Genomic DNA, 24,915 nt, shown 5'->3' with positions numbered 1-24,915 from the left:
ATGTTTAATGACATACTATACAATGACATTTTTTATGACAATTTTATGCCTCCAGCAACAATTGTTGCCTGAATTGTTCTTTTTTGGGTTGTCTGTCCTTTTTATGGACACAATATCCCAGGAACACCTGTAAGGAATTTCCTAAAATTTGGTGCAAACTCAAGGATGAACTAATTCAAATTTGGTGGTCAAAGGTCCCTGTTACAAACCACGTTGCTGGCCATAGTACAATCATTATGCATTTTTTTTTACAATTTTACAGAAATGTCTAATAGGATAAAATTGTGAAGTTATATCATTTTGGGGCTGCACGGTGGTGTAGTGGATAGCACTGTCGCCTCACAGCAAGAGGAGCCAGGGTTCAATTCCTGGGCCAGACAACCTTCTGTGTGGTGTTTGCATGTTCTCTCCGGGTTCTCCGGCTTCCTCCCACACTCCAAAGACATGCAACTAAGGTTCATTGAAGACTCTAAATTGCCCGTAGGTGTGAGTGTGAGTGGTTGTCTGTCTCTATATGTCAGCCCTGCGACCTGTCCAGGGTGAACCCTGCCTTCACCCATTGACAGCTGAGATCGGCTCCAGCACCCCTGCGACCCTTAACTGGATAAGCAGGTTACGGAAAATGGATGAATGAATATATCATTTTGGACAGACATGGTATTCACGTCATCAATTTAAAACCCTGTTGATCAGAATGTGAGCCAACAGTTCTGGGAGGTTTGGATTACCAAAATGAGCACAACATTCAGTTGTGCATTGAGAAAGCAGAGAAGAAGTAAACGTGGGAGTTTAACTGAGTCGTGTATCCCACGACTCAGTTAAAGCCACGGTGGCAATCAGACCCGTCTCTGTAATTCCATCAAATCTCCAATCAACTTCAACCTGAGCAGAGGTTTAACCACCCGAAAGAAGAGGAACCACCTTTGTGGATTCACAGGACCTTTGTAGAAAACATATAAACTTAACTCTAGCTGAGGTTATTTTTTCAAAACTGTTACAAGCCACTGGAGTTGGTAAATTCAATAATTTATTTGCCTCAAGAAAGCATGTTAGTGCATGTTTTTAGTCAGCAATGTGTTGAATGTAATGAATATCTAGAGTCACTTAAGTAGAGCCGTATCTGAATAATATTTTTTCCAGTCCTATGCTATGATCGTTTGCTTTACATATTCACATTTATATATAGAGTTGATATAATATCACTATAGTAATTCCAGTGGTATTTGTTTTTTCAGGAAATTACTGTAGTTATGCCATACTGTTAAAGAACCATGAAAAATGTCTCTTTCAGGCATATTTATGGTTCTTTACAGAACTTCAAAAATTAAAAAGGTTATTTGTAGGCCATAATGGTTCAATACAGGACCCTTTTCAAATGGTGCTTTAGATAAAATGCTCCTCTGAGTACTTAACATTTCAATATTGTGTATGGTGGAGAAATAAATGAAAACAGCAGTTCATTCTCATTCAATTTATTTAGACATTGACCTAACACTACCACTCTTAGTCTCATGAAACACATTCAAATCCAACTAAACAGCCTCTAAAATCCATGGTGGTCAAGTTAGAAAAAATACTGTTTTACTCAGTTCCTGAGAAGATGACATTGTGGAATTGCATGGTTATGACCTAAAATTTGAAAAGACATTTCTAGAAAATAAGAAAAAGCTACACATTTAAACAGTATAACATGTAATTGTACACACAACAATTGTGTCCAGGTGAATATGGTCCTCTTATAGTCCATTAGTCATTTTTAGGGGTACATAAATCCCTAATACATACAGTTAGCTTTCTTAGAAATATTCAGGGCATTTGCAACTCTCTGCACAGCGACTGGTACAGGTACATGTGTTGTTAAATGTTTCAGACAGCTGTAGATATGACAGAGGGCCATCACAATCCCCATGGCCAAAGTAATGTCTGCCTCTCCTACGTCCACCATCATATTGTGTCCATCGATCAACCTTTGGTGTGCAAAAAGACTGAAAACCACTGAATAAAAGAAGACCATCAGGATGGATGCAACTGAGTTCATTTTCTTCTGGAAAGGAAGTGGGAGAGAAACAGGATGATTGAATATATATGTTTACCAGTGTTGCTACAGCAGCTGTACCGTCATCATCAGATGAGTCCTCATCAGGGTCGCCAGCTGTCTCTTCCAGGTCCTGTTCCTTCCTGCTGGGTCTGGGTCATTTCACCTTTACTGTGCACAGATTGTAAAGCCCTCTGAGGCAAATTTGTAATTTGTGATTCTGGGCTATACAAAATAAACTGAATTGAATTGAATTGAATTACTCTCTATCCAGTAGATCATGAGGGTCAAATATCTGCCATTTATAATCTGCCACTTTCTCCAAGGACTGATGTTCTCATCTTGCAAGACATAAACACAGTATAGTAGTCAGTTCTCTATGTATTTTGCCTAATGAAAACAACTGAGAAATCAATAGGATAATGCTACACACTTTGAAATGAAACGCTGTCCAGCAAAACAAAACTGTAGTTATATGGGGAGCTCTTCAAATCTATAGAACAAATTCGGATGTGGGTATTTTCGTTCCAACTAATCAATTTTAAGCATTTCGCTGAAAACAACATATGTGTGTTTACATTCTAACCATGTAATAGGATAGGAATGATAAACAATAATTCCGTTGTGAAAACAAACCTGGGATGAACGGGGCCACAAACAACCCAGGCCTCCTGTCTGCCTGTGCTCCATTCAAAGAGACCAAGCTCACACTATAAACACAGCTGGAGCCTCAGAAATCCAGTTTAACTCCAAGTACGATGTGCCAGCTAGAGGCTAAGCTTGAAGACACTCCAGTCAAACACTTGATCACAAACAGTGGTTGTAACCTTTGACATGAGCCACAATTTAACCATGCTCGTGCCTCATTCGTGCCCTCGTGTACATAAACAAATAAAACTACATTCCTGTTATAGTCAGCAGTGTGGACGCTGATTAGAAAAGTCTCACTTCTCACCAAACCAACCAATCAGATGTGGCATTGTTTTGACTGGTTGAATCGACGAGGACAAAATAAAATACTTTTTATTAAGATTTTGGGGTGAATGGGGGACACTTGATGTTGGTGGGGCAGGCGGATCAGTCAGGGGGCATTGCAGCCATCCTGCCTACCCGCCTCGAACCGGCCTCATGTTATATGCCCATCTTTAGGCGCAGGCTGAAAACTCACCTCTTCAAGAAGTACTACCCTGAGCCTTCCTCGTAGCACTTATTGCATTCGTATCAGTTCGCTGCACTTATTGAATTTGTATTCGTTTACTGCACTTATCCTATTCGTAGTAGTTTGTAGCACTTATTATATTCGTATTAGTCTGTTGCAATTATTGTTTTCGTAGTAATTTGCCTCTGCACTATACTTTTGCTCTGGTTTATGCTTTAAGATGCTTGTTTAAGAAAGGAGATGCACTTATGACTTCTGGTGACTAGTAGTTCTCTTGAATACCTATGTTGAATACACTTCCTGTAAGTCGCTTTGGATAAAAGCGTCTGCTAAATGACTGTAATGTAATGTAATGTAAATATAAGATGATTAATACAATCATGTCATTAGTATGTTTAGTTCATTTTGCATTGTGCCGATGAAGAGAAAACATAGCTTGACCAATCAGGCTATCAAATTGAATCACAGCCTGATAATAACAGCCAGATGAACATGTTGTGCTCTTGTCCGAGAGGAGATAAAGTGTCGGTAATGCGCCGAGGTGTGGAAACAACTTGTGTAGGTGTAATCCTTCATCATGTGACTCATAGTAATAATCACCTCATATGAAGACAGGCGTCTGTGGTGGAGCAGGTGAGATAGAGGCAGAGAAGGAAAGCTGGTCAGTGCCCAGGAGCTCACCAAGAAACGCCTCAACATCCTCCGGTAAGTGTCCCTGTAGCCATGACTGCTTGTAGGAAATCATCAGATAGGGGCAAAAAAAAGAAAAATCTTAATTGTTTTATTCATTAAGTTGGAAAACAATGATGGAAGAAAGATACATGCACAGACCAATTACTTGTGATGTCTTCAAATGCAACTGGGAACATTTTGGTGGCACTTTACCAAAACTTTTGTAAACTGTCTCTGTGCTGATCCTGGATCAGCTGCCTCCCTGTAAACATGCGTGTCAAACCTGCTATAAATATGCATAGAAAACCATTTGTTATTCTCTGTCAATGGAGACAAAAACCAAACAGCAACAATGGACGCAGTTAATTGCAGGGTCCAGTAAATTGCCCCCACACAGTTGTGACCTTCATTCATTCATTCACTGACATCAAATATTCAAATGCAAATGAGCATGCGGGTCACAGGGAAAGCTGCCCTATAAATACTGAGACAACCCATCCTGTTCTCGTCGCAGGGGCCTGGCAGAGGTGGTCCTGCTGAGCGGCAGAGAAGGAGTCAAGAGGAGGAGAGTGCAAAGTCTTGTGATGTCCGTTATTGGCTCGCAGCCTTTCATCAAGCCAATGCAGCCGACGCCTTCGGTCTCCCCTGGTATGCAAAGGAGACACACGCTTCCTGCGAGCGAAGTCCGACCGCTGAACACGCAGGATGCCATCAGCGTCTTTGAGATCGAGCGAGAGGGTAAGTGACTAGTCCCACACGTCATGTAGTGAAGCAGAGATCCGCTCACCTGAAGAAGCCTACAAATCCGCTGTGAAGCTTCACTGAGTGAAAGGAAGCATTGAATCGATAGAGGACTTTGCTATGTCTAATGACCTTTTTGCATTTCATTGTATCAGTGGGCAGGTTTTCTTTTATTCACATTTTAAAGATTTTGACTGCATAGAAATAGTGCCAAACAATTTAATAGCAAGGTGTGTCTCTCTCTCTCTCTCTCTCTCTCTCTCTCTCAGCGTTTATCTCAGTGTCAGGTGAGTGTCCCCTCCACCTGGATGAGGTGCGTCATTTCCTCACATTGTGTCCAGAGCTGTCCATGGGCTGGTTCGAGGAGGGTCGGCTGGTGGCTTTTATCATCGGCTCTCTCTGGGACAAGGACAGACTCACTGAAGTAAGACACCCTGCGCTTTCCAAATTCATCATCACACACACACACACACACACATATATATATATATTTGATCATAATTATGATGTCTTACCACTTTGCTTCAGGACGCACTGACCCTCCACAAGCCCCGCGGCTCCACCCTCCACATCCACATCCTCGCGGTCCATCGCACCTTCAGGCAGCAGGGCAAAGGGCCCATTCTGATGTGGCGTTACCTGCAGTACCTCCGCTGCCTGCCCAACGTGCGCCGAGCAGTGCTCATGTGCGAAGACTTCCTCATTCCCTTCTACCACAAGTCGGGTTTCAAAGTGCTGGGGCGCTGCGACATCACCGTGGCCAACCTGACCTTCACGGAGATGTGGTACCCCATCAGCGGCCACGCGTACATGCGGCGCAACAGTGAGGCGATCCGCTTCCCTCAGAACCCCTTGACTCTGCCATTGGCAAAGACTGATGAACATGTTGATGTATGACATGGTGATGTGTGTCACTGATATTTCCTTGAGCAACATTGTTGTACTCTTTGGAGGGTGTGTCAGGTTTTCCTCAGTTTGAGAGGCTGCTTATTGTTTTGTTGGACCTATTTTCTCTAATCTCATACTGCATCTATGAAATTCTCTTATTGTGTACAATAAAGGCAAGAATGGACTATATGGAAATGTGATGTATTATTCCACTTTGTATATCCAGTTCTTTTCCCTCACCTGTGGGCGGAGTAGTGTGTTGACTCAGTCACTGGAGTTACAGTGATGCTGTGTTGTATTTGTGTCAGACATTTGGACAGTAAGCTGTCTGCTGCTTAGCACCTTTCTGGGCTCTTCACACAACTATGGATTGACGTCAGCGACCCGGCTTTAGCTTCTCAACCACAGCTCCTCCAGCTCCATTAGGGGGCTTTAGCTATTGTAAACGTAGGAGGACTTGACTCATCTGTTAGTCTGCACATCCAGACTTTGTGTTGTTATGTTTGTTTTCTAAAGTTTGTGTCTCTTACAGTATCCCAATTTCAATAAAATGTTTTATACAGATTTTATACGATGAAAAAGTTATGATTTTGATTTTGTCTGATCCAAAATATAAGTCTTGTACATAGACTTATTGATGAGTATATCAAATCAAACCTTCCCTTGAATACTTCATTACCTATAACTTATAGTTAAAGGTTTTTCTGTAGTGTTATGTCCCTGTCTTTATATGAGTATCTTCAGCTAGCTCTAAAATGTACCTCTGGAGGTCAGCCAGTGGGAAGCCTTATGCTCTTGAATGGCGCTTTAATCCATGTCACAGTCACTGTCTAATCCACTAACGTGCCAGGGTGAGCAGCTCCCCCTCCTCTGAAGGGCAAACTTAGTGGTCATCTTTAAAGAATTATCCAGAACTTCAGTCAGTATCAGCACATAGTGAGCCGGATGAAGATGTTTGAAGTCTGACAGAAATATTTTTCATATTATCAGCATGTTCAATTCACGTTCAAACTCAAGTTAAAAATGACAAATGAATAGAGAACAAAAGCATTGGATGTTATTTATATTGATTTCCATGTAGCGGAAGAACGAAAATAAAAAAAATGTATCTTTTAAATCTAACATTGACATTTAGATACGATAGTATCCTGAAGTATGAGGACATCATGACACAAGTTGACGTTTGATCAGAACACCGCTGTAGTGCGCATAAAAAGCACTTATCAACTATGTCTTCTCTCAGGAATCTAAACTGTCTCAGGTTGAGGCTCATTTTTGTAAATCTCACCGGTCAAGTGGACTTTGTGGAGGTTTATTTTGGTAATATATATAAATGAAGTTATAGACAGATATTTTGCAGAAGGAAGATGGCTTGCAGCATCTTTTATTTCAAGCTGATGCTGCCAGCTGGCATCTTTGCACATTTGGCTGTCGGGGAAGTCTGAGCGTTACTGGAGTTTATTTCCTCTGGCAGACGTATTCAACCAATGATGAGCAAGACAATTTTAGTAAACACATTTTAGTCTATGATTGTCAGATTGATTTCTATGATTCATATTTTCTGCTCTAATGTTGATGTGCTTTTATGTATGTTTGTACTGATGTTCAGTTTTTCAAATGCAATAATAAAGCACCTCCCTGACCCAGCAACACATTTTTGTTTCAGCACTGAATATTGTCACTGCTCCTGATATTGCTGAATGAAGAGGGAAAATAGAGTCAGGAAGAGTGCTTTAAATACTAATTGATATGGTGTTGGCATGATTGCAGGGCAGGCGTACAGGAGGCTTCGCCATCATCATTTATTGACAGAGTGAATAAGAGACAAATGTGCAAATGCTCATTGTCAGGGTTTAAACCATCAGCACTGCAGTCTAGTATTATGATAACAATAATCCAGCGAAACAAGAAGGAGCTGCCAATTACCACCACGAAGGCAATGGTCCAGTCAGTGCAAATGTGCCCTTTGTGTTTCCACATACTGTATGTGACGCTGTGGCACTCTGGGCTATTTTGCAGGCTTTTATTTGCAAGGCAGTCAACACAAATGCGTTTGGATCACTATGTCATTGATTGGCTGGGGAAAAATAATCCAGAATTTGATTTCAGCCTACAAGTGGTACACTCTGCAAAATAACCCCACCCACCCACCTCTAGATGCAGAGTGGGGCTACTTCAGCCTCCTGACAGGCTCATGTGCAGTAATCCCACAAAATCCTTACAGTCACCGGGTAATCTGGCAGGCAGACATCCCAGCAGAGAGGCATCATACATATTCCCACATCAACACAATTTACTGTAAACTCCACTGTGGGGTCAGATCGGGTCTTTCAGACAATTCCCCAATGTATATCACCTTTCAACCCTTTCCAGGAAAAAGGGATTATGGACCTTTGTCTACCTTTTTTTGTGAGACCACTTGGGAAGATACTTTAATGCACTCTTGGGGTCCCGGTCCTAAAGTTTTAGATTTCCAGATGTCTTTTATTAGACACGTGTTTCATCCATGTAGACCCAAGAGTTTGACCTTGTTTACCATAACACACTAAATGCTTCAGTCATATTTAATCTGTATCCGTAATCCATCATTTCCAAGCACATGACTCACCCGGGTTTATGAGCATTGTAGATTAGGTACAGTATTAGATACAGTAGATGATTCATTGTCTTTTGGAGCAAGTTGTTCCTGGAAATGGGAAGATGGGTCATAAATGATATATACCCATATGAATATTAATAGCAAAACTAAGAGTATACAGACATGCTAGCAACTCTGTGAGGCTGCACAGCAATGCTTTGAGCTAAATGCTAACATCAGCATGCTAATGCTACATTTTAGCAGGTATAAAGTTTACAGTTTTTAACATTTCAGTTAGCCCGCTTTTTAATTAGCACTAAAAACAAAGTATAGCTGCTGTAGGCAAGGCTAAAAGGCAGAGGTCCGAATGAAGACCATAATTTGATCATCAACATCATTGTGTTCAAATTGACTCTATTTACACATATATGTTTTGATGATTCAACTGTTGATATTTCAAAGAACAAGTCAGAAAAATGTATGTGAGTCTTGTGGAGTTTAATAACATTTCACCATAAAATACAAAAATTACCCTCATTTTTACAGCAGAACCCAAAATAGCACTAAAATAAAGTAGATCCACATATACAGCTTTATCAAAAATGTAGTTTTTTTCAGTGTTTTCAAAAAGTGTGAGCATAAACATTGTCATTTTTATCTCTATGTGGATCACTTAGCATGGTTACAAACACCCGCTAGCACCATTGGCTGTGGCAAATAAAATATCTTAAACTTCACATCTAGAATCTGTTGTAGGAGGAACTGAAACGATAGTTTGAGTATGATGGGGCACTTGCGGCATCAGTAGAGAGCGCAGGAAGCAGCAGGAGGCCAGTGCTGATGTCTTTCTTACACCTATCCATCGCCTGCTTGTATGATATCTTCTCTTTAGTGATGGGGTCTACCAGCTCTTTTTTGTGGGAAGCTTCATCTTGCAACTCCTCAGCTGTTGCTTTGTCAATAATATTACTGGCAAGAGCTTCTTCGACGGTTAGGCGGCCTGCTTTAGAGGGGTTCACAAACCCGCCTGTCAGGTACTGCGCCTCCATGTATCTCCTGGCATTTTCTTGGGGAATATACCCTTTCTTTGCAGCCTGTCCCACTGCGAGACGTTCTTTGGTCATGGGATCCTCAACTCCAGTGAAGGCCTTCTGGGCATTCAGAAGCTTGTACATGTCACTCGAGTCAATGAGACCGCGTTCAGCTGCCTTGTGGACAGAAATTTTGTCTTTATTGGTAAGATCGACAATTCCCCCGGAGGCTGCTTGTGCCTCCAGCAGCTTGAGGGCTGTGTCGGCATCAATGAGTTTGCGGGTCAGGGCACTTCGCACAGACATGCGGCTTTCAGTGGTGGTGTCTAAAACACCAGAGATGGGGAATAACTCATCACCTGCTGAAGCACTGAGGTTGTTCAAACTGCCACTGAGTTGAGTGTTGAGGCTGGGATAGGAGGACCTTAGGGAGGTTGGCATGGAGTTCAAGGGGGTGGGTCTGGTGGGTAATTTGGGGATTGGCATTGGAGGAACGATGGGCGGTCTGGTTTCCCCCGCAACAAGGAGGGCAAACTCAGAAATGGATATTTTTCCTTCCTTGTAGCGCATCACGTCATACTGGGTCAAGCGGCCATCCTTGAGAGCATCCTTGATAGAGTACTGATTCCCACTTTTACGGTCCTGCAGAATTGTTGTATCTCCATCTGGACCAGTTGAGGTGATTTCCTCCCAGTCGCACTCTAACTCCGCCAGGTGAATGTAGTTGTTGCGATCAATAAGCCCCTGCAAGTAGGCATCATAGGGAGACATGTCTCTACCAGTTTCTGGATCCAGGATGGTGATCTTCGTGGAAAGATTTGTCTCCCTGGTGTGGGTTTCAGTGTGCTCCTCTTTTCTGATGTTGTTCTGCAGCTCCATGATGAATGCGTCTCTCTGGTGAACTTTGTCTTTCTCATTGAGGATTTCTTTCTCCATCCGCTGTATCTCAGTGGAGGTTCTAAGACTCCTTTGCCGTACAGTCTGGTTTCTCTCGCTCATCAGCTTTGACTGTTGCTGGAACGTTATGCTGATGTTCTGTCTTTGAGACTCTAGCATTTTGAGCTCTCTGAGCATATCCTCCTTCTCTCTCTGCAGAGCATCTCTGTTGGAGATGAGAGCCACCTCCTCCTGAGAAGTTACAGAATACGATGACTGCATGTGAGTAATTCTGATTTGGATGTTCTGAGTGTTATCCTCCTGGTCACGCCTGAGATTTCTCTCCTGTGTTACGAGCTCTCTCAGACGTTCCCTTTCAGCCTCCAATGCCGGGTCTTTCTCTACACGAACAACTTCTCTGTAAACAACCTTTTCAATTGACTTCTCCTTTTGTAGAATATCCAACTTGAGCTTCAGGTTGCGGATTTCTCTCTCTAGACGACTGATATTGGTGCTCTCAGTCTCAAAGTCGATACGTATACCATCAGTAAGTTTTTCCAGCTTAGGGTCCCTCTCCACTTTCAGGACCTCCTCGATGACAATCCTTTCCTCAACAGGCGACGGAGAGTTTTCCAGCTCAAGAATTCGAGATTTGATCTGCCTTAGCTCTGACTCTACTTGAATCTTCTTCTGACGATCGTCCATCTGAGCCAAGGTGTGCTCTTTGTCTTGAAGCAGGGCTCTGAGCTGTCTGACCTCCAATTCAAGCTTTCTGCGGTTCTTCATTTCATCGTCCAGGTTCTTGTTCAACTTATCATGCTCCAGTACCTGCTTGGGGTCCTTCTGAAGACGCACCATTTCCTGCATGACAACCTTTTCCTCTGGCTTCTGCCTTTCAAGGACAATGTATTGGTTCTGGAGGTCAAAGACACATTCCTCCACACTGCGACGTTGTTGAATCTCTTCTCTTACATTTCTACGAAGTCTGTCGGCCTCCTTCTCAAGAAGTGGATCGTTTTCATATTTGATAAGCTCTCTATTGACTAGCTTGATCTCCACCTTGGATTTTTCGACTTTCAGCTCGTCTCTTTCTTTACGTAGGTGGGTCAGCAGCTCAAGGGTGGTTTCATAGTTGACTAGCAGACGGGAGACTTGGTTGTTCAGCCTTTGCAATTCCCTGGTGACCTCGGGGCTCTTCTCTTCTTTGATCACCTCCTGGGTCACCTCTTTGTACTCTACTTTGGGTTTCTGAGCCCGCAGGGTAGTCAGAGTCGTTATCAGTGTTGTGATGTCTTTATCCAGGTCTGCACGGTTACGGCTGGAATCCTGCAGCTCTTTCTTCAGACGCACCAGCTCGACTTCTGTCTCAGGATCAACTCTGTAGATCTCATTGATGATCTCCTTGACCTCGACTTTAGCCCTGAGCTTGTCCACCTCACTGTAACGTAGCTGCAAGGTGGTCAGGTCCTTCATCAAGATCGCATTCTCATCTTTCTCCTCCTCCAAGGCCATTCGTAGTTTCTTCGACTCTTCCAGCAATTCTCTATCTTGCTGTACTTGCTTCACCACCTTGGTGACTATCTTGGGTTGGATGGTGGGAATGACCCTCTCTAGTGTGTTTATCTGACTCCTTGTGCTAAAAATGCTATCGTTTAGCGACTTGCACCGGAGTTCCTCCTCCGAGATATTACTTTGGAAAGTGAGAACAGCTTTCAGCATCTCCGGATCCTTTTCAAGTCTCACCACTTCTTTCTTAACAACCTTCTCCCTGATTTTTTGTTTCTGCTGAGACAGAACCGTGAGCTCAGTTTTCACATGAATTGACTCAGTATCTCTAGTTTGGAGCTCCAGTTGTATCCTGCGGATTTCATCTCTCATCTTGACGGCATCTTTGTCAAGCTGTGGATCTCTTTCGTATTCAAACAGTAGCTTTGTCACCAGTTTTGGTTCGATTTTCATCAGCTGTGTTTCCACTTTGATAATCCTATCATTTATAATGTCTATTTCTGACTGGGTTCTAGACCTTTTAAATGATTCATCCTGGATCCGACTTTTCAAGGACTTTATTTCCACCTCCAGTTTGGGGTCACGAGTGTATTGCACCACCTCCTTCTCCTCCAACCTCTCCACTCCTCTCCTATTCTTCAGAGACACAAACCTCTTACGGTATGTTTCCAGGTCTCTTTCAGCATGTAAGCGCCTGTCAACCTCCTCATTTAATTCCCTTTTCAGACTATCGCTCTCCTCCAGGTCCTTCCTCTGGCTCTGTAGCTGCAGCTGCTGATTGACCACGACATGACTAGCCTTCTCCTCATTCTGCACACAAATAAAAGAAGAAAGAAGAAGATTATTTTGGGCAGGAAACACTTTTAATTATTCTACTATTACTTGAGAGCTGTTGATGTTATTTTGATTCCATAATATTGTACCATGGTTTTGATGTTCTTTGCAGTCCCCAACTGGCTGAGTAGCTGGTTGTTTTCTGCAGACACCTGAGAGTAAAGGTTCAGTAGATTTTGCTCCTGTAAAGAGCAGAAGGGAAAATTAGTTTAGAAAATGAAGATGACAGAGTGAAAATTAAAGAGAAAGGTTAAAGATTTGTTCTTGTTTACTTGAGATGGTTGTCTATAAGTGTACCTTTCTCTGTACAGCCTGAGCCATAGTTGTTTGACGTTTCTTTAGGACAGGTTCATCATCGCCATCCTCATCATCGCCATCATCATCGTCATAATTTAGAGCGCACCGGTAAGTGTCTGACTTAACACCATACTCCTGAAATGACATTTATTAAAAGATTGAAGGATTAAGTACTTGGATGTGCATACCTTATCAACTGTAAATGGGAATACTCATATTCTCTGAACTCACATTCAAAACGCCCTGCAGATCACGGGAAAGATACTTGACTTGGTCTAGATCCCCAGATTTCCTCTTGATGTCCTCCATCACTTTCTAAACAAGACATGTAATCCACACAGAATTGAGCCATATGTACAGTTGGAAACAGGTTAATGTATGTAAAGAAATACTTCTACTAACCTTCTGAGAGTTCTGCTTGGCTGTTATCTGCGGCACATCATCTGTAGGTTTGATCGCATTATTGGGCAAATTTACCAAGAAGAAATCCAGTGACTGAGCAGCATTCTGGAAATCTTGGTTTTTATTGGATGCTTCCTGAATGAGACCAGACCTAAAGCCAAACATCAAGAACAACCATTTTAAATAAAAGTTAAAAAACAAACACAAATACAGTTACACTGTATTTCTGAAACAATAACAATTTCTGAAACTTGTTTAACTCACCTTTCCTGGAGCTGATTGTTGACATTTATGTAACGATTCCTCAGCTGTTTCACCTCATTCTCCTGGCGGCGGATGTCTGGACAGTATTCATTGAAACTCTGCTGGAAGGAGCTGCACGCTTGCTCGGTCATGTCCAAGTCTCTGCTTAATGTATTCAACTCATCTTTTTTCGAGGCCACATCCTTACGTGTAAGCTGTTTGGCATAAGGAGAAAGAACTGAGATAAAGAAATCTACAGGTTTGGATCCCTTTTGGGGAATCCCATGCTCTATACCCTCATAAAAGCCTTTCCTGAAATCGTAAACAAATTTGGTTGCATTATAAAGTACAACACCTGCAACTTCTGGTTGCGACTTTGGAGGGAGTTCGGTTGATCAAGAATGGCGCCATCTTTAGCAAGCATGTCCTCAAACCCAGAGACAATGCCTTCCACTTTCTGCTTCTGCTTCTCTAGGTACATGGAGGCTATAGCTCTGGTTAAGAGGAGAGAAACACAGGACGATAAATCCCCAAAATTTACGGAAATAATTTTTCAAAAATAAAAAAGTGCTTCTGGCCTTAATTCAAATATCAGAGGAAACTTGTCTTACTTTTTGTTATAAAGGTCAATGAGGGTATTGATGTTATCAATCTTGTTGTTTGCAGCGCTGAGTTTGAGGGGCAGTGTAGAGCTGATGGGTCCCAGGGGTTTCTGGGCCAGAATAGGCTCCATCTCTCTCTGGATCGCAGACTTCTCAGAATCCAGCTTTCTCACAGTCTGAGCAGATTTCTGGAGGGCAAAGTCACATGGTGTTACTGATCACTCCAAGACAGACGTGTTTAGTTTTTGTTTATTAAATGTATTTATACAAGGGACAATGTACAAAATAAGATTGATCAAAAAAAGGAAAATAGATGCTTTTGTACCAGATTAAGCTACTAATTTATTTCCATCTGTAGTCCCTGGAACATTACAGGAAACAATACAACACAAAGCAAATTCTAGCATCTCCACTACAAATGGACCAACAACCTATTGATGCCCAGTCACACACACACACACACACACACACACACACACACACACACACACACACACACACACACACACACACACACACACACACACACACACACACACACACACACACACACACACACACACACACACACACACACACACACACACACACACACACACACACACACACACACAGCTTAATGCAGAGCTGAACTAAGCTCTTCAACAGTGGAGGAGCAGCATTGTGTGGACATGTAGAGAATAACATTCAGAACATGTGGGTGAAGATGATGAAACTGTACCCTTTATTATCAAAGCATAGTGTTTTTTCATGTTCACCTCGTGCTCTTGCAGTCTGTTTGTCAGGTCTTGTGTGGGGTTTTGGTTGTCCAGCGGGGCTCTCAGACGACTCAGGATTTCTTTTTCGCTCCGATCCAGGGCTTTGTTGATCTTGTCTATTTCACTAGCTAGCTCAGCAGCTCTAGGATCCTCCGGAGCACTTTGAACAGCGGCTGTGGAGGAGCAAAGACAATAACTGTACAATGAAATGTTATCTTATCGCAAGGGAAGACAAAATAATGATGTCCTGTAAAGAAGTCTTTCTTCTCACCGGCCTTCTGAGGGCGGACCACCTCCACAGTTGGGTTCTTCAAGGAGGCCATGAGTGCAGATCTACGGCTCTTTAGATCCGTCAGTGCTCTGTCCAGACTGAACACACATAGACACCCAATGTTTCATTAAAATTCATCACAGGCTTTGTCTCTGCTGTCATCACATAAGAAAACAATGCAATGAAAAAATAGTGCAGGCGGTAAGTTTGCACTTCAATACCTGTTTACTTTCTCCAGAGCCTCGGCATCAGGTGGAGGGACTATAAAACATGCCCCAGGTAGGGTCCTGGTCATCCCACTGCTGCTCTGAAGCTCCCAGTTCTTATTGTCAGAGTTGGACTTCAGGTTTAGCACCTCACCACGCCTCACTGTGTCCTGAACCAGACAGAGAAGATGATGAAATAAAGGTGATAACAACAGGAATGTTTTTTGCCTTACCCTTCATCATTTCTTTTATTTCGAGGCCTGTAAATGACTGATCACAACCTACCTCTTTATCTGCCCAGTCACACAGGGACACTGCAGTGGTGGGTTTGGTGGGCTTCATTCGGCGTAACTTCAGAGGCACGATGGTGCTGCTGAGCTCCCTGAGGTCAGCCAGGCGCTGCTCATTCCTCTTCACTGCTGGTTCATCTCCCTGCGGGGTATTATTGAATTAAAACAGAAGCAACGCAAACAAACAAGGATATGACGTGCTAAATCCCCAACTTTTCTTCATTATCTAATTGGGTAGAGGTAGAGCTGGTTAGTGCTTAGCAGGTGAAAGCAGGTTTAAAAACAGGTTGTTGGCTGCTTTGAAGAGGGAAGCCTGAGGTACTACAGGTATTACATTAGCAGAGCTGTGAAATGCAAACGTTTTTAAAGACTATAAATAAGAAAACCTCTTACAAAAAAATGTAATAAAAACAATTGGCATTTTTTGGTTGCATTTGTTGTTTTTTAAAAGATACAACATATCTTTTTTTAAATAATATAATTTCATTGATTTTATGGATTATATCCCAATCAGCATACTGTATACTGATATTGTATTGTATACAATATATTGAACCATATATAATGTTACAATGAAAGATGGGTAGTCCTGATCATAACAAGGTTAGCATGAAGCTGTGATGTGCTCTCAAATTTTGAGATTTTGTGGACTTTAAGACGACATAAAGGATGTTAAAAGTAAGAAATAAAATGCTTCCAGACTGAATCCAGAAGTTATTCCAAATTACAGTGAGTCAGTATAAACGCAAAGGAATTTGCATGTTTACAAAAACAAAGATTAGGACAAATGCAAAACTGAGGTATGAACACTAGTGCATATATATGTTTTTGACTGAGACTTTTTGGGTATATATATATAACATTTTTTGGTTTGTAAATGTTATGAAAATTGTATAAAATGATCAATGAAAAAAAGATTCACATCTTATCAGTCACTACAAACTTGCTTTGTTTCGACACAATCTGAAAAGTAATGACTTGTTGTTTTTCATATATTTTATATGTGTATTTGAGTTGAACAAGTTAAATATGACCTTTGCTAAAAGTTACTCTGACCTTTTTTTTTCTTATTAGTAATCAATTCTTTTTTACTAAGAATTGTTTTAGTCATGAGTCCAAATTTGGTATGAGTCTTAAGAGCATTCATTAAAAGTTTTATACATACTTGCTCTTATCTTGGTTCAACTCATAAATGTTAGACAACTTAGTAAACCTGCTTCTTGGAACAGACCCCTACAAACGGCAAAGACTAAACAAATACTGTGAGTCAACACAGGAGGCAAATAACCTGAATATTGTGACTCAAACTTGTAGAACTGAACAGGGAGCTTTTCACACACTTACAGCACACAGACATCTGTATCACAAATTAACTCTGAGGTCATACTTATTAAACTGACTAAAGTAAAATTTTGGATTTAAGTGAAATATGAAAGTAAAAATCCTTGACGTTTCCTCCTACTTGTAGATTTATGTAAATAACCTTTCTATCCAATTTCTTACAGCTTAAAAATACTCTAGAGTTCACCTAACCGTCCAAGCCAAGTTTTGAAAAGGATTGTAAACTATATAATTGGTCATAATGAATAAACCGTTATACCGTATGTATAATTCAATGTAAAATGTATATGTATGGTGCGAAATAGGGTAGTTTTTAGCTATATTTGCATTATTGATTTGAACATGTTATTAGATTTTACTGTTTTTTTCTTATTTGTAATCTATTTGTCAGGACTGCTGACAACATCAATAAAGCTTGCATTGATTTTGTTTCCCTCCCTTGCCCTGCCTCCTCATTTTTTGTTCTTGCAAATTAATATATTATTCTATCAATATTTTGCTCTTATCTATATATCCCTATTTAGATATAGTAAATATATAACATTACTTTGAATCTTATTTTGTACGTTAATTCTTACTTGAGAAGTACTTTTAAAATGCAGATAACATATCACTGAGTAAATATAAGTTGACACTATATTGTTTTTTTTACAAAAGAAAAAACAATATAGTGTCTGGTTGGCTCTTCATCCTCTGAGTATCTGTCTATAAATCATGTGACCACTTAATAGTTGCTATTAAAGGTTCCTCCTACGCTAAGCTGTAAGTATTAGTGAGACTCTTGATAAACTCATCTGATTCTTCACACACAAATAACAGCTGTGCTTCAAGTTTCAACGTGTCCATACTCTTCAAGACTTTCTAAAGCTAAACAGAAACCATGACTTTAGAAAACAGCCGTACCTCCAGCGCCATCAGGACCTGAGGGTTGCTCTTATCGGCCAGAGACTTTGGGTCCATGCTGGAGTTGAGCCTCTCCATGGACTCGGTCAACGTCTCTGCATCCAACTGGAACTGCATTGGACAAATAGTCACTTTAGTGAACTGGTTGATTTAGTAGAAGAAGAATTGTCACAGTGTGGTGCGGCCAGAGGCTCACTACCTTCTTATACTCTTCAATCTTGTCCAAGTGTGTTTCCTGTGCCAGGCACAAGTTGAGGAAGACTTGCCACTCGGCCTGCACAGCATCTCTGTGTGCCTGAAAAAAGGAACCACCTCGATTAATTCATCAATCATTCATTTCATTTTATTTGACCATAAGGAATCCTATGTCATACCACTATGTAGGGTACTATGGTGATTTATCACAGTTATGATACGGATATGTGTTGAAAGTAGCTCACAGATGTACCTTTATTGTTGAGCTGCCAGGGTGTTTCATTTCTACAAGCCGATCTCCTTCCCCCTGCAGCTTGTTGATCTCACTCTCATGTGCTATCAGTCCGTTGTTTTTGAATTTCTGTTGATGAGCAGAAACAACATAAGGTGGGATGTAGAAGACATAACATAGTGTTTCAAGTATTCAAATCATATTGACCCAGCAGCGATGCAAACTACTATGCACCATACTGGTTACACCAGTTGGGTCCGAAGCCGGTGCAACTGGCCCTTCAACAATTGTGCTTGAAGGCAACATGACATTGTAGTATTCTTTCCTCCAAAATATCTCCGCCCTTGCACCTCCCTCTGATCACAAGACTGCACAATTTTAAAATCAGTCAATAATGGCAGCGCCATCAGGACACCCTCACCTCATACTCCATGCGGACGCCTGGAGGGTCGACCATGCGATCACTCCAGTCTCTCTGGAGGATCCTATCCTGCTGGCCCGACAGGTAGACCAGCTCTTTACTGCAGCCCTGCACGTACTCATACAGAGAGGCCAGGTGGTTGCCTCTCTTCTGGGAGCTCTCCTGCAGAACGAACATGCACGTTACATATAGACATCATTTATGTGACTTCAAACAGCACAAGTCACACATCGAAGCCTTAAGAGTCAACAAGTGCAACCCAAAAAATAAACTCAACTCACATAGAGTTCAGCATTTTTCTCTTTGAGGCTGGCGTACTGCGAACAAATACGAAAAAGAAAATTATGATTCATCCTGCATGAAGTCCTGCAGAGTGTGTTTATGTGTTGTTTTGTGCAGCTACCTTTGAACTGGTGGTGCTGGACTGCAGCTGGTCACTGTAGGCCTTGATCTCCTGGTGCAGAATGTTGTGTGCTGCGATCTGCTTCTCTACATCAGTCAGGTTGGGGCCGTATGCATCTGCCTTCAACTGTTTCTGTAAATCAAAGCGTTGTGAAGCAGAACATTGTTGAACTTTTGACTTTTATGACTCATTAGGATGGTTAGCAACTAAAACAAAAGACTAACTGAGCTTAAACCAACCAGTTTTTCATCTAGCAGAGGACCCCAGTCAATCCTTGGTTTTGGTTCCAAAACTGGTGCCTGGGCGTACAGATCCCTGTAGATGGCACAGTCCTTCACCCAGCGGTCGTGGAGATTTTTCACACTGAAAAGCAGAAAATCATTTCAGCAATTAGGAGTAAATGGGTGGAGCATAAAGGGGAATGTGGAAATGACACTGGCCGGCATATCTTGAAGGTATGCGACACAGCAAGTTTTAGGTGTGTCTGTTGGCATGCATGCTTGCGTGTATTTGTGTGTGACAAGCCAGAATAAACTCACTCTTTCTCAATCTCCCCGGCCTGCGGGTGCTGCAGCCTCTTGGCCCTGTCCGCGTCCATGAAGAGGTCCTTCAGCAGCACCTCCGCCTGCGCCAGGGTTTCTGCGTTCTCCTTCTGGTGGATCAGGGGCTGCTTCTTCTCATCACGCGCCGTGTCCTACAGGGGGGCAACAGGAATGGTGTGTTTGTTGGAATCAAACTTGTTTTAACCTCCAGGAGTTGGGAGGGAAAAAAGCCCATGCGTCAACAATAGCTTATCTGTTGTTCTGTTGAAACATGTCCTTGTTAAGCTGGTGTGGTATTTTTGGAATTGGTTGATAGTATCAAAAATTGGAAATCATATCACTTCATCATGTTCCAGGTCATTAAGTGCTGAACATGTTGATTATTGACATGACGTTAGTACTGTTTGATTTCCTTCCAAAGCATGTTTTAATACCAGTTCATCAACATTAAAGAACCAACTCCCTGCAGTGTATGTTCAATAAAATAAAAAATAAAAAAGATATTGTTCCACAATGAAAGAATAAATAGCAGTTGGTCATATCTTTTCACACAAAACACTGATTTTGTACCTCAGCTTTTATGGTGAAAAAATGAACTAGTGATGACTTTTAGGTTTCAAATTAAGCCGGTGTTAATGTAGACATAAGTTCAACATGGACTTCTTACCACCGTCAGCAGCCCCTCTGAACTCAGGATATTCTTCTCTACTTGGTCTGCATTCTTCTGCATGCGAGCAATCACCACAGCCAGATCAGTGGCCTGGCTCCTGATGAAAAACACAAAAAGAAGATGGTCAAAATCCTTGAAACTAGTACTAGTAGAAAGTTGGTAAGATATACGTTATTTTTAATGTGATTAAATAACTTGTTTTTGTAGTTAAATATACCAACATCAGCAAATCTACTCTCATGCTAATAAGTAGTTTGTATTACTTTTTCGGTAGTTCCGATTTTAGAAGTGAATCAGCAAAGTAAACACCGTTGTCAAATCAATAAAGTGGAGTTGCATAAAAGTTTAGTTTAATATAATTTATTGGCACACTTTAAAAATACACAAACGGAAGAGGCTGAAAACCAATCGGCTTATTTGAAGCTTTCACCTAAATATTTTTTAAATTTCACAATATTATCAAGAATATATATATATATATATATATATATATATATATATATATATATATATATGACTACGTTATATTGATGACAAAGTATTTGAACAAATATGAAGATATAAAGTACCTCAAAGTTGTACTTAAGTACAGAACTTAAGTAAATGCAGTTAGTTATTTCCCACCACTAGGTTTGTAATGTATGGTCAACTTGACAGTTTTACTTTTGCTTTTTGGACTTAATGGTTGAGGTGTGGACATTAAACCCACAGAGGGCACAGACAAAGAAGATGCCTTCACCTGCTCAACATAATTCTTCAGTGGCATGTCACTCAGGAGCAGCTCTCTGCAGACCTGTTTGTGCTCTTTGGGTGTTTGTTCTGTCATTCCTCCTCTGCTGTGATACCAAAGCCAACTATTTATTCTGACACACCCGGATCAGGACCCAGGGGACACATTGTAGAGGGTGGGGTTGTCCCCCCCACTGTCCCTTCCCATTGACAGTCAGGAATGTTGTGTGTGACAGACGATCGTGTCACACTGAGCCATTCAGCTCTTATCAGTGTCATTAATTTCCAGCGGGGCTTTGACAGTTGTAGTCAGACATTATGGCTCGTAGTAGGCAGAGTAGGACTGGTGGATTACTTCCTGTAGCGCCTTCTTTTTATTACTCCCAATGATGGAATGTGTATACGCACATTTGGCCAGGTACTGTTACTTGAGTATTTTCTTGTTATGCCACTTCACAGTTGTATAAGTTACGTGTTATGGCTTCTTTTGTATACAAAACAAATGCAAATCATATTAATTATGAAGCTAAACTACCCAACAGGATATGAAGTAGAGCTGAAATGATAAGTAAATTGACAGAAAGTTGGTTTTTTTGAAAATGCCAAACATTTCATGGTTCCAGCTATTTAAATGTTGCCGCCATTCCTTTCAATTAATCAATCAATCAGGAGATAAATCCATAATTAAAGTTATCATTAGTTCAATATTTGCTCAACTTCAACCAACTACAACAGTAAAATGCTGCACAAACAATAACACGTGAGTAATATCAACTCAATGATAAAAAAAAGGCCTAAATAATAGGCCAGTATAACACTCAAGGGGGACATTTTTGAGTACTTCTACGTTTGATACTTTAAGTACATTTTCCAGATTATCTTTATATACTTTTAACTTCGTAACATTTCCAATGCAGGACTTTTACTTGTGGTATGAGTACTTAAGTACTTTGACTTAGGTATAGTATCTGAATCCTTCCTCCTCCACTGATTGCTCTTATCTCTGCTGCAAAAGTCCAACATGTGGCTGAGTTCATTCACAGCTGAGAGCTACAAAACAAACAATCAGCGGTTGTTTCTTGCTCTATAAATAAATAATCGTCATAAATAATCACCCATGCTTACCAGGTGAGCTGTACATCACATTACACACTCACTGACTCTCTCACTTCCATTCAAACTTAAGTTTCACTGTACCGATAAGACAAACAGAGCTAGTAGCAGAGAGACGCTGCCCTGCCACTCCCTCAGCCCTTCCTGTCTTCTGTCAGTAACAATCTCGAGCCTTTTTGCTGCCCGGCACGCCCCTCTGTGAAAGAGCGCTAATGTTCAACAGAATGTGTCCCTTCTGGGTGCTGCGTTGCGCCAAGGGGAGATAATCACCTGATTAGTCACTTTCTGAGGAGTGAGGTGAAGGTTGGGCAATTTCTCAAGAAGGCCACACATTTATTGCCATGTGTAGCTTCATAAAACATGATTGATAACGATGAGATTCGACTCCCTCCCCTTAACTCAAACAACCAGCGGTTCCATTACAGAGCAACAACAACAAGCTGCACTCTATTATTGTACCGTCTCGGTTGGATTAGAGGACTCAAGGCACACTGTTGATCTTTCAGCTTAATGAGTCCGAAACACTGGCTCAGGCTTTGGAGTGGCACCAGAAATGGAATTAGTGAGTCAGTAAACTTTGATGAAACACCCCCCTGGGCAAAGAAACCGATAAAAGTGCTGCTGTTGAGTTAAGGAGTCATATAAGGTGTCAAAAGGACAATCAATGAAGAACATTAAGAACATGTAAAAGCACAGCTCATGCTCCGACAATTTCCTTCTTAAAAATGAATGACGGGCAGATATTTGTAATCAACACACAGAATGTATTTTTAGAGTCAGATCTTTGTTTTCATTTGGCACCTGACTCCTGGTGTTGTCCCGGGAAATAAAACACAGAGCAAACATAAATGGGATCATGGTACAAAAGCACAGCTTTGAGGCAGATTCCAGGTCAGCCCTTCAGGAAGAAAACACAGCAAACGAGACCAGGGACAGTGACATAAGACTAGGAAACCCGACACACACACAAACACACACATAGTGCACTCACTTGCTGATCTTTACAGGGTTGTATTCCTTGTGGTTCGACATCTTGGTGAGACTGCTCGGGCCTGTCGGTCGTAATCGGAGTCCGAGTGTGTTTCTTACAACCTCACTCTCTCCTCTCCTCTTTCCTCTCGCGCCTGCATACCTCTCGTGGCGTCTCCCCTCTCAGTTAAGAAGTGTTCACCTGTCTCAGCTCCACCCAGGCCAGCAGGTGTGTCATCAGGAAAAGCAGCGGAGGAGCAGACCGGGCGGACCTGTTCCACGCTTCTCGCTCTGCCTTTTATGTTCTTGAAGCTGTTCCTTCTGTGCGTTCATTCCAGTGTTTTCTTTCATAGATCTGCCTTAAATAATCTTTGATGAGTTTATCTGCACTATCTGTACACTTCAGTGTTTTTTTCTCTCATAAAAGTGTTCTCTGTATCTTATACAGTTGTTGCTCTGTTATCAGCTCCATGCAACACAAGACGTGGCAGTACATCATAGAGCACTCACTGTTTCCACATGTATGATTGCAATGGAATGCAGCGGAACTAGTTACTCAATGCCTGTATATCAGGATCATTACAAGCACCTACTATTATTGTTCATTTAGACATGAAAAGCAAATTTAGATTCATATGTGACGTATATCACTGTGTGCTGCTACATAACATGAATCCATCAGAGAAGTATAAATAAAAAACAAATAGCTGAGAGTTTGAGATCTCACTGAGTGAGTCGTGATGGGATGAATAGTTGGGTGCAGTAGATGTCCATGTTGGAATTCTGGAAAGGTGACATAGTTTAACAGTGTAGACTACAATAGCACAGTAGGAAAAGGTTAAACTTGTTTTTCAATGCGTTGGCATCAAAGTTTTGACAGATACAGCAGAAATTATAATAATTATGCTGCAACCTAAAGGATTGCTACACCTGACGGTCCCGGAGGGACGGAGCATATTCATTTCTTAGTATCAGTGGGCCCACACACACCCTGTGAAATTACCTCTGTGCTATACGAGTCAAGGTCTAGAGAGAAGAATGCAAACTTTACCTGCAGCTAAGAAAGGAAAAGTCTGATAACAAAGATAGCATGTAAACCTACACGCATTAACATTTCATGTGAGGGTGTGTGTGTGTTATTGTCGGCACAAAACACATACATGCACAGTTATGTTGGTGGGTGGGAGTTGGAGGCGACTCTGCTGGTAGAGTCCAACAATGGGACTTCTTTACGCCTCAGTGGGATGAAAATGGTTCAGTCTCATGCTAGCAGTGGGTGTGTCGGACGCACACCCAGAGCAGTTACTTCTCAACTCCACAAACACATACCTGCGGGGAGAGGGAGGGATTAAGAAGAAGGAACAGATCACACACAGAGTGGGTGAGTGAGGGGACAAGAAAGAGGTGATGATTGAGGAGACAACAGAAGACGCAGGGTTTCTCACTTGACCTTGACCTTTGTCAAAAGTAGTGATACTGAGAATTATTACCTGAATCTGCAGCCCAGACTGGCTTTACAATGCTTTGTAGAGACGTTCAGCTTGTTTTGATCATGAGGTGTTCCGTCATATACAGTAATCCGCTCAGAATGACCTACCAGTGCAACACGCCTTCACATCATGGATGGATTACTGAAGTGGCCTGCTGGGCAAAGGCTAAGGGTCTGCCCTGGCCTTCACCTCCAAAATGTCACTCAAAGAAGAACCCACCGACCACAAGGAATGACCACAGAGAAACATAAAATAATTACAAAGAGATGCAAAGCAACTGCAAATACTCACAAAATAACTACGAAAGGGGCAAAAAGACACGATCTAAAGAGACAAAGTAACCACAAAGAGACACAGTGGTAAATGGATTTGCATTTATATAACGTCTTTATAGTCTTACAATCACTCTGTACATTACATGTCAACACTCATCTATTCTCTGCTCATCAGGATCTAACTGAAATGCTCTTTGAAAGCACAATCTTCAGGGGTAATGAGGGGTTCAGTATCTTGTCCAA

The 24,915-nt window shown here is 41.5% G+C and overlaps 2 protein-coding genes across 2 annotated transcripts; one reads left to right on the top strand and one right to left on the bottom strand.

The window, feature by feature from the left end:
• Window positions 1-4,450: 4,450 nt before the first annotated feature.
• Window positions 4,451-5,504, top strand: LOC129098669 (serotonin N-acetyltransferase-like). The gene is made up of 3 exons (XM_054607750.1): window positions 4,451-4,604; window positions 4,877-5,031; window positions 5,136-5,504. The coding sequence occupies exons 1-3, from the start codon at window positions 4,451-4,453 to the stop codon at window positions 5,502-5,504; spliced, it is 678 nt and encodes a 225-aa protein (XP_054463725.1).
• Window positions 5,505-8,567: 3,063 nt separating this feature from the next.
• On the bottom strand, window positions 8,568-23,166 carry evplb (envoplakin b). Its single transcript, XM_054608241.1, has 22 exons — window positions 22,930-23,166; window positions 20,094-20,193; window positions 19,424-19,578; window positions 19,124-19,247; window positions 18,885-19,016; window positions 18,763-18,798; window positions 18,482-18,643; window positions 18,082-18,189; window positions 17,833-17,928; window positions 17,634-17,744; window positions 15,385-15,531; window positions 15,115-15,269; window positions 14,894-14,991; window positions 14,623-14,795; window positions 13,874-14,052; window positions 13,618-13,756; window positions 13,284-13,477; window positions 13,020-13,170; window positions 12,849-12,932; window positions 12,618-12,752; window positions 12,410-12,502; window positions 8,568-12,296 (listed from the first exon to the last, which is right to left on the bottom strand). Exons 1-22 carry the CDS (start codon window positions 22,968-22,970, stop codon window positions 8,814-8,816), a joined length of 6,096 nt encoding a protein of 2,031 aa, XP_054464216.1. The 5' UTR covers window positions 22,971-23,166; the 3' UTR covers window positions 8,568-8,813.
• Between the last annotated feature and the right edge of the window lie 1,749 nt (window positions 23,167-24,915).

Source organism: Anoplopoma fimbria, chromosome 11 (assembly GCF_027596085.1).
Source record: "Anoplopoma fimbria isolate UVic2021 breed Golden Eagle Sablefish chromosome 11, Afim_UVic_2022, whole genome shotgun sequence".
Taxonomy (NCBI): domain Eukaryota; kingdom Metazoa; phylum Chordata; class Actinopteri; order Perciformes; family Anoplopomatidae; genus Anoplopoma; species Anoplopoma fimbria.
The sequence above is the reverse complement of the archived record's forward strand: the minus strand, read 5'-3'. Positions and strand labels throughout refer to the sequence as shown.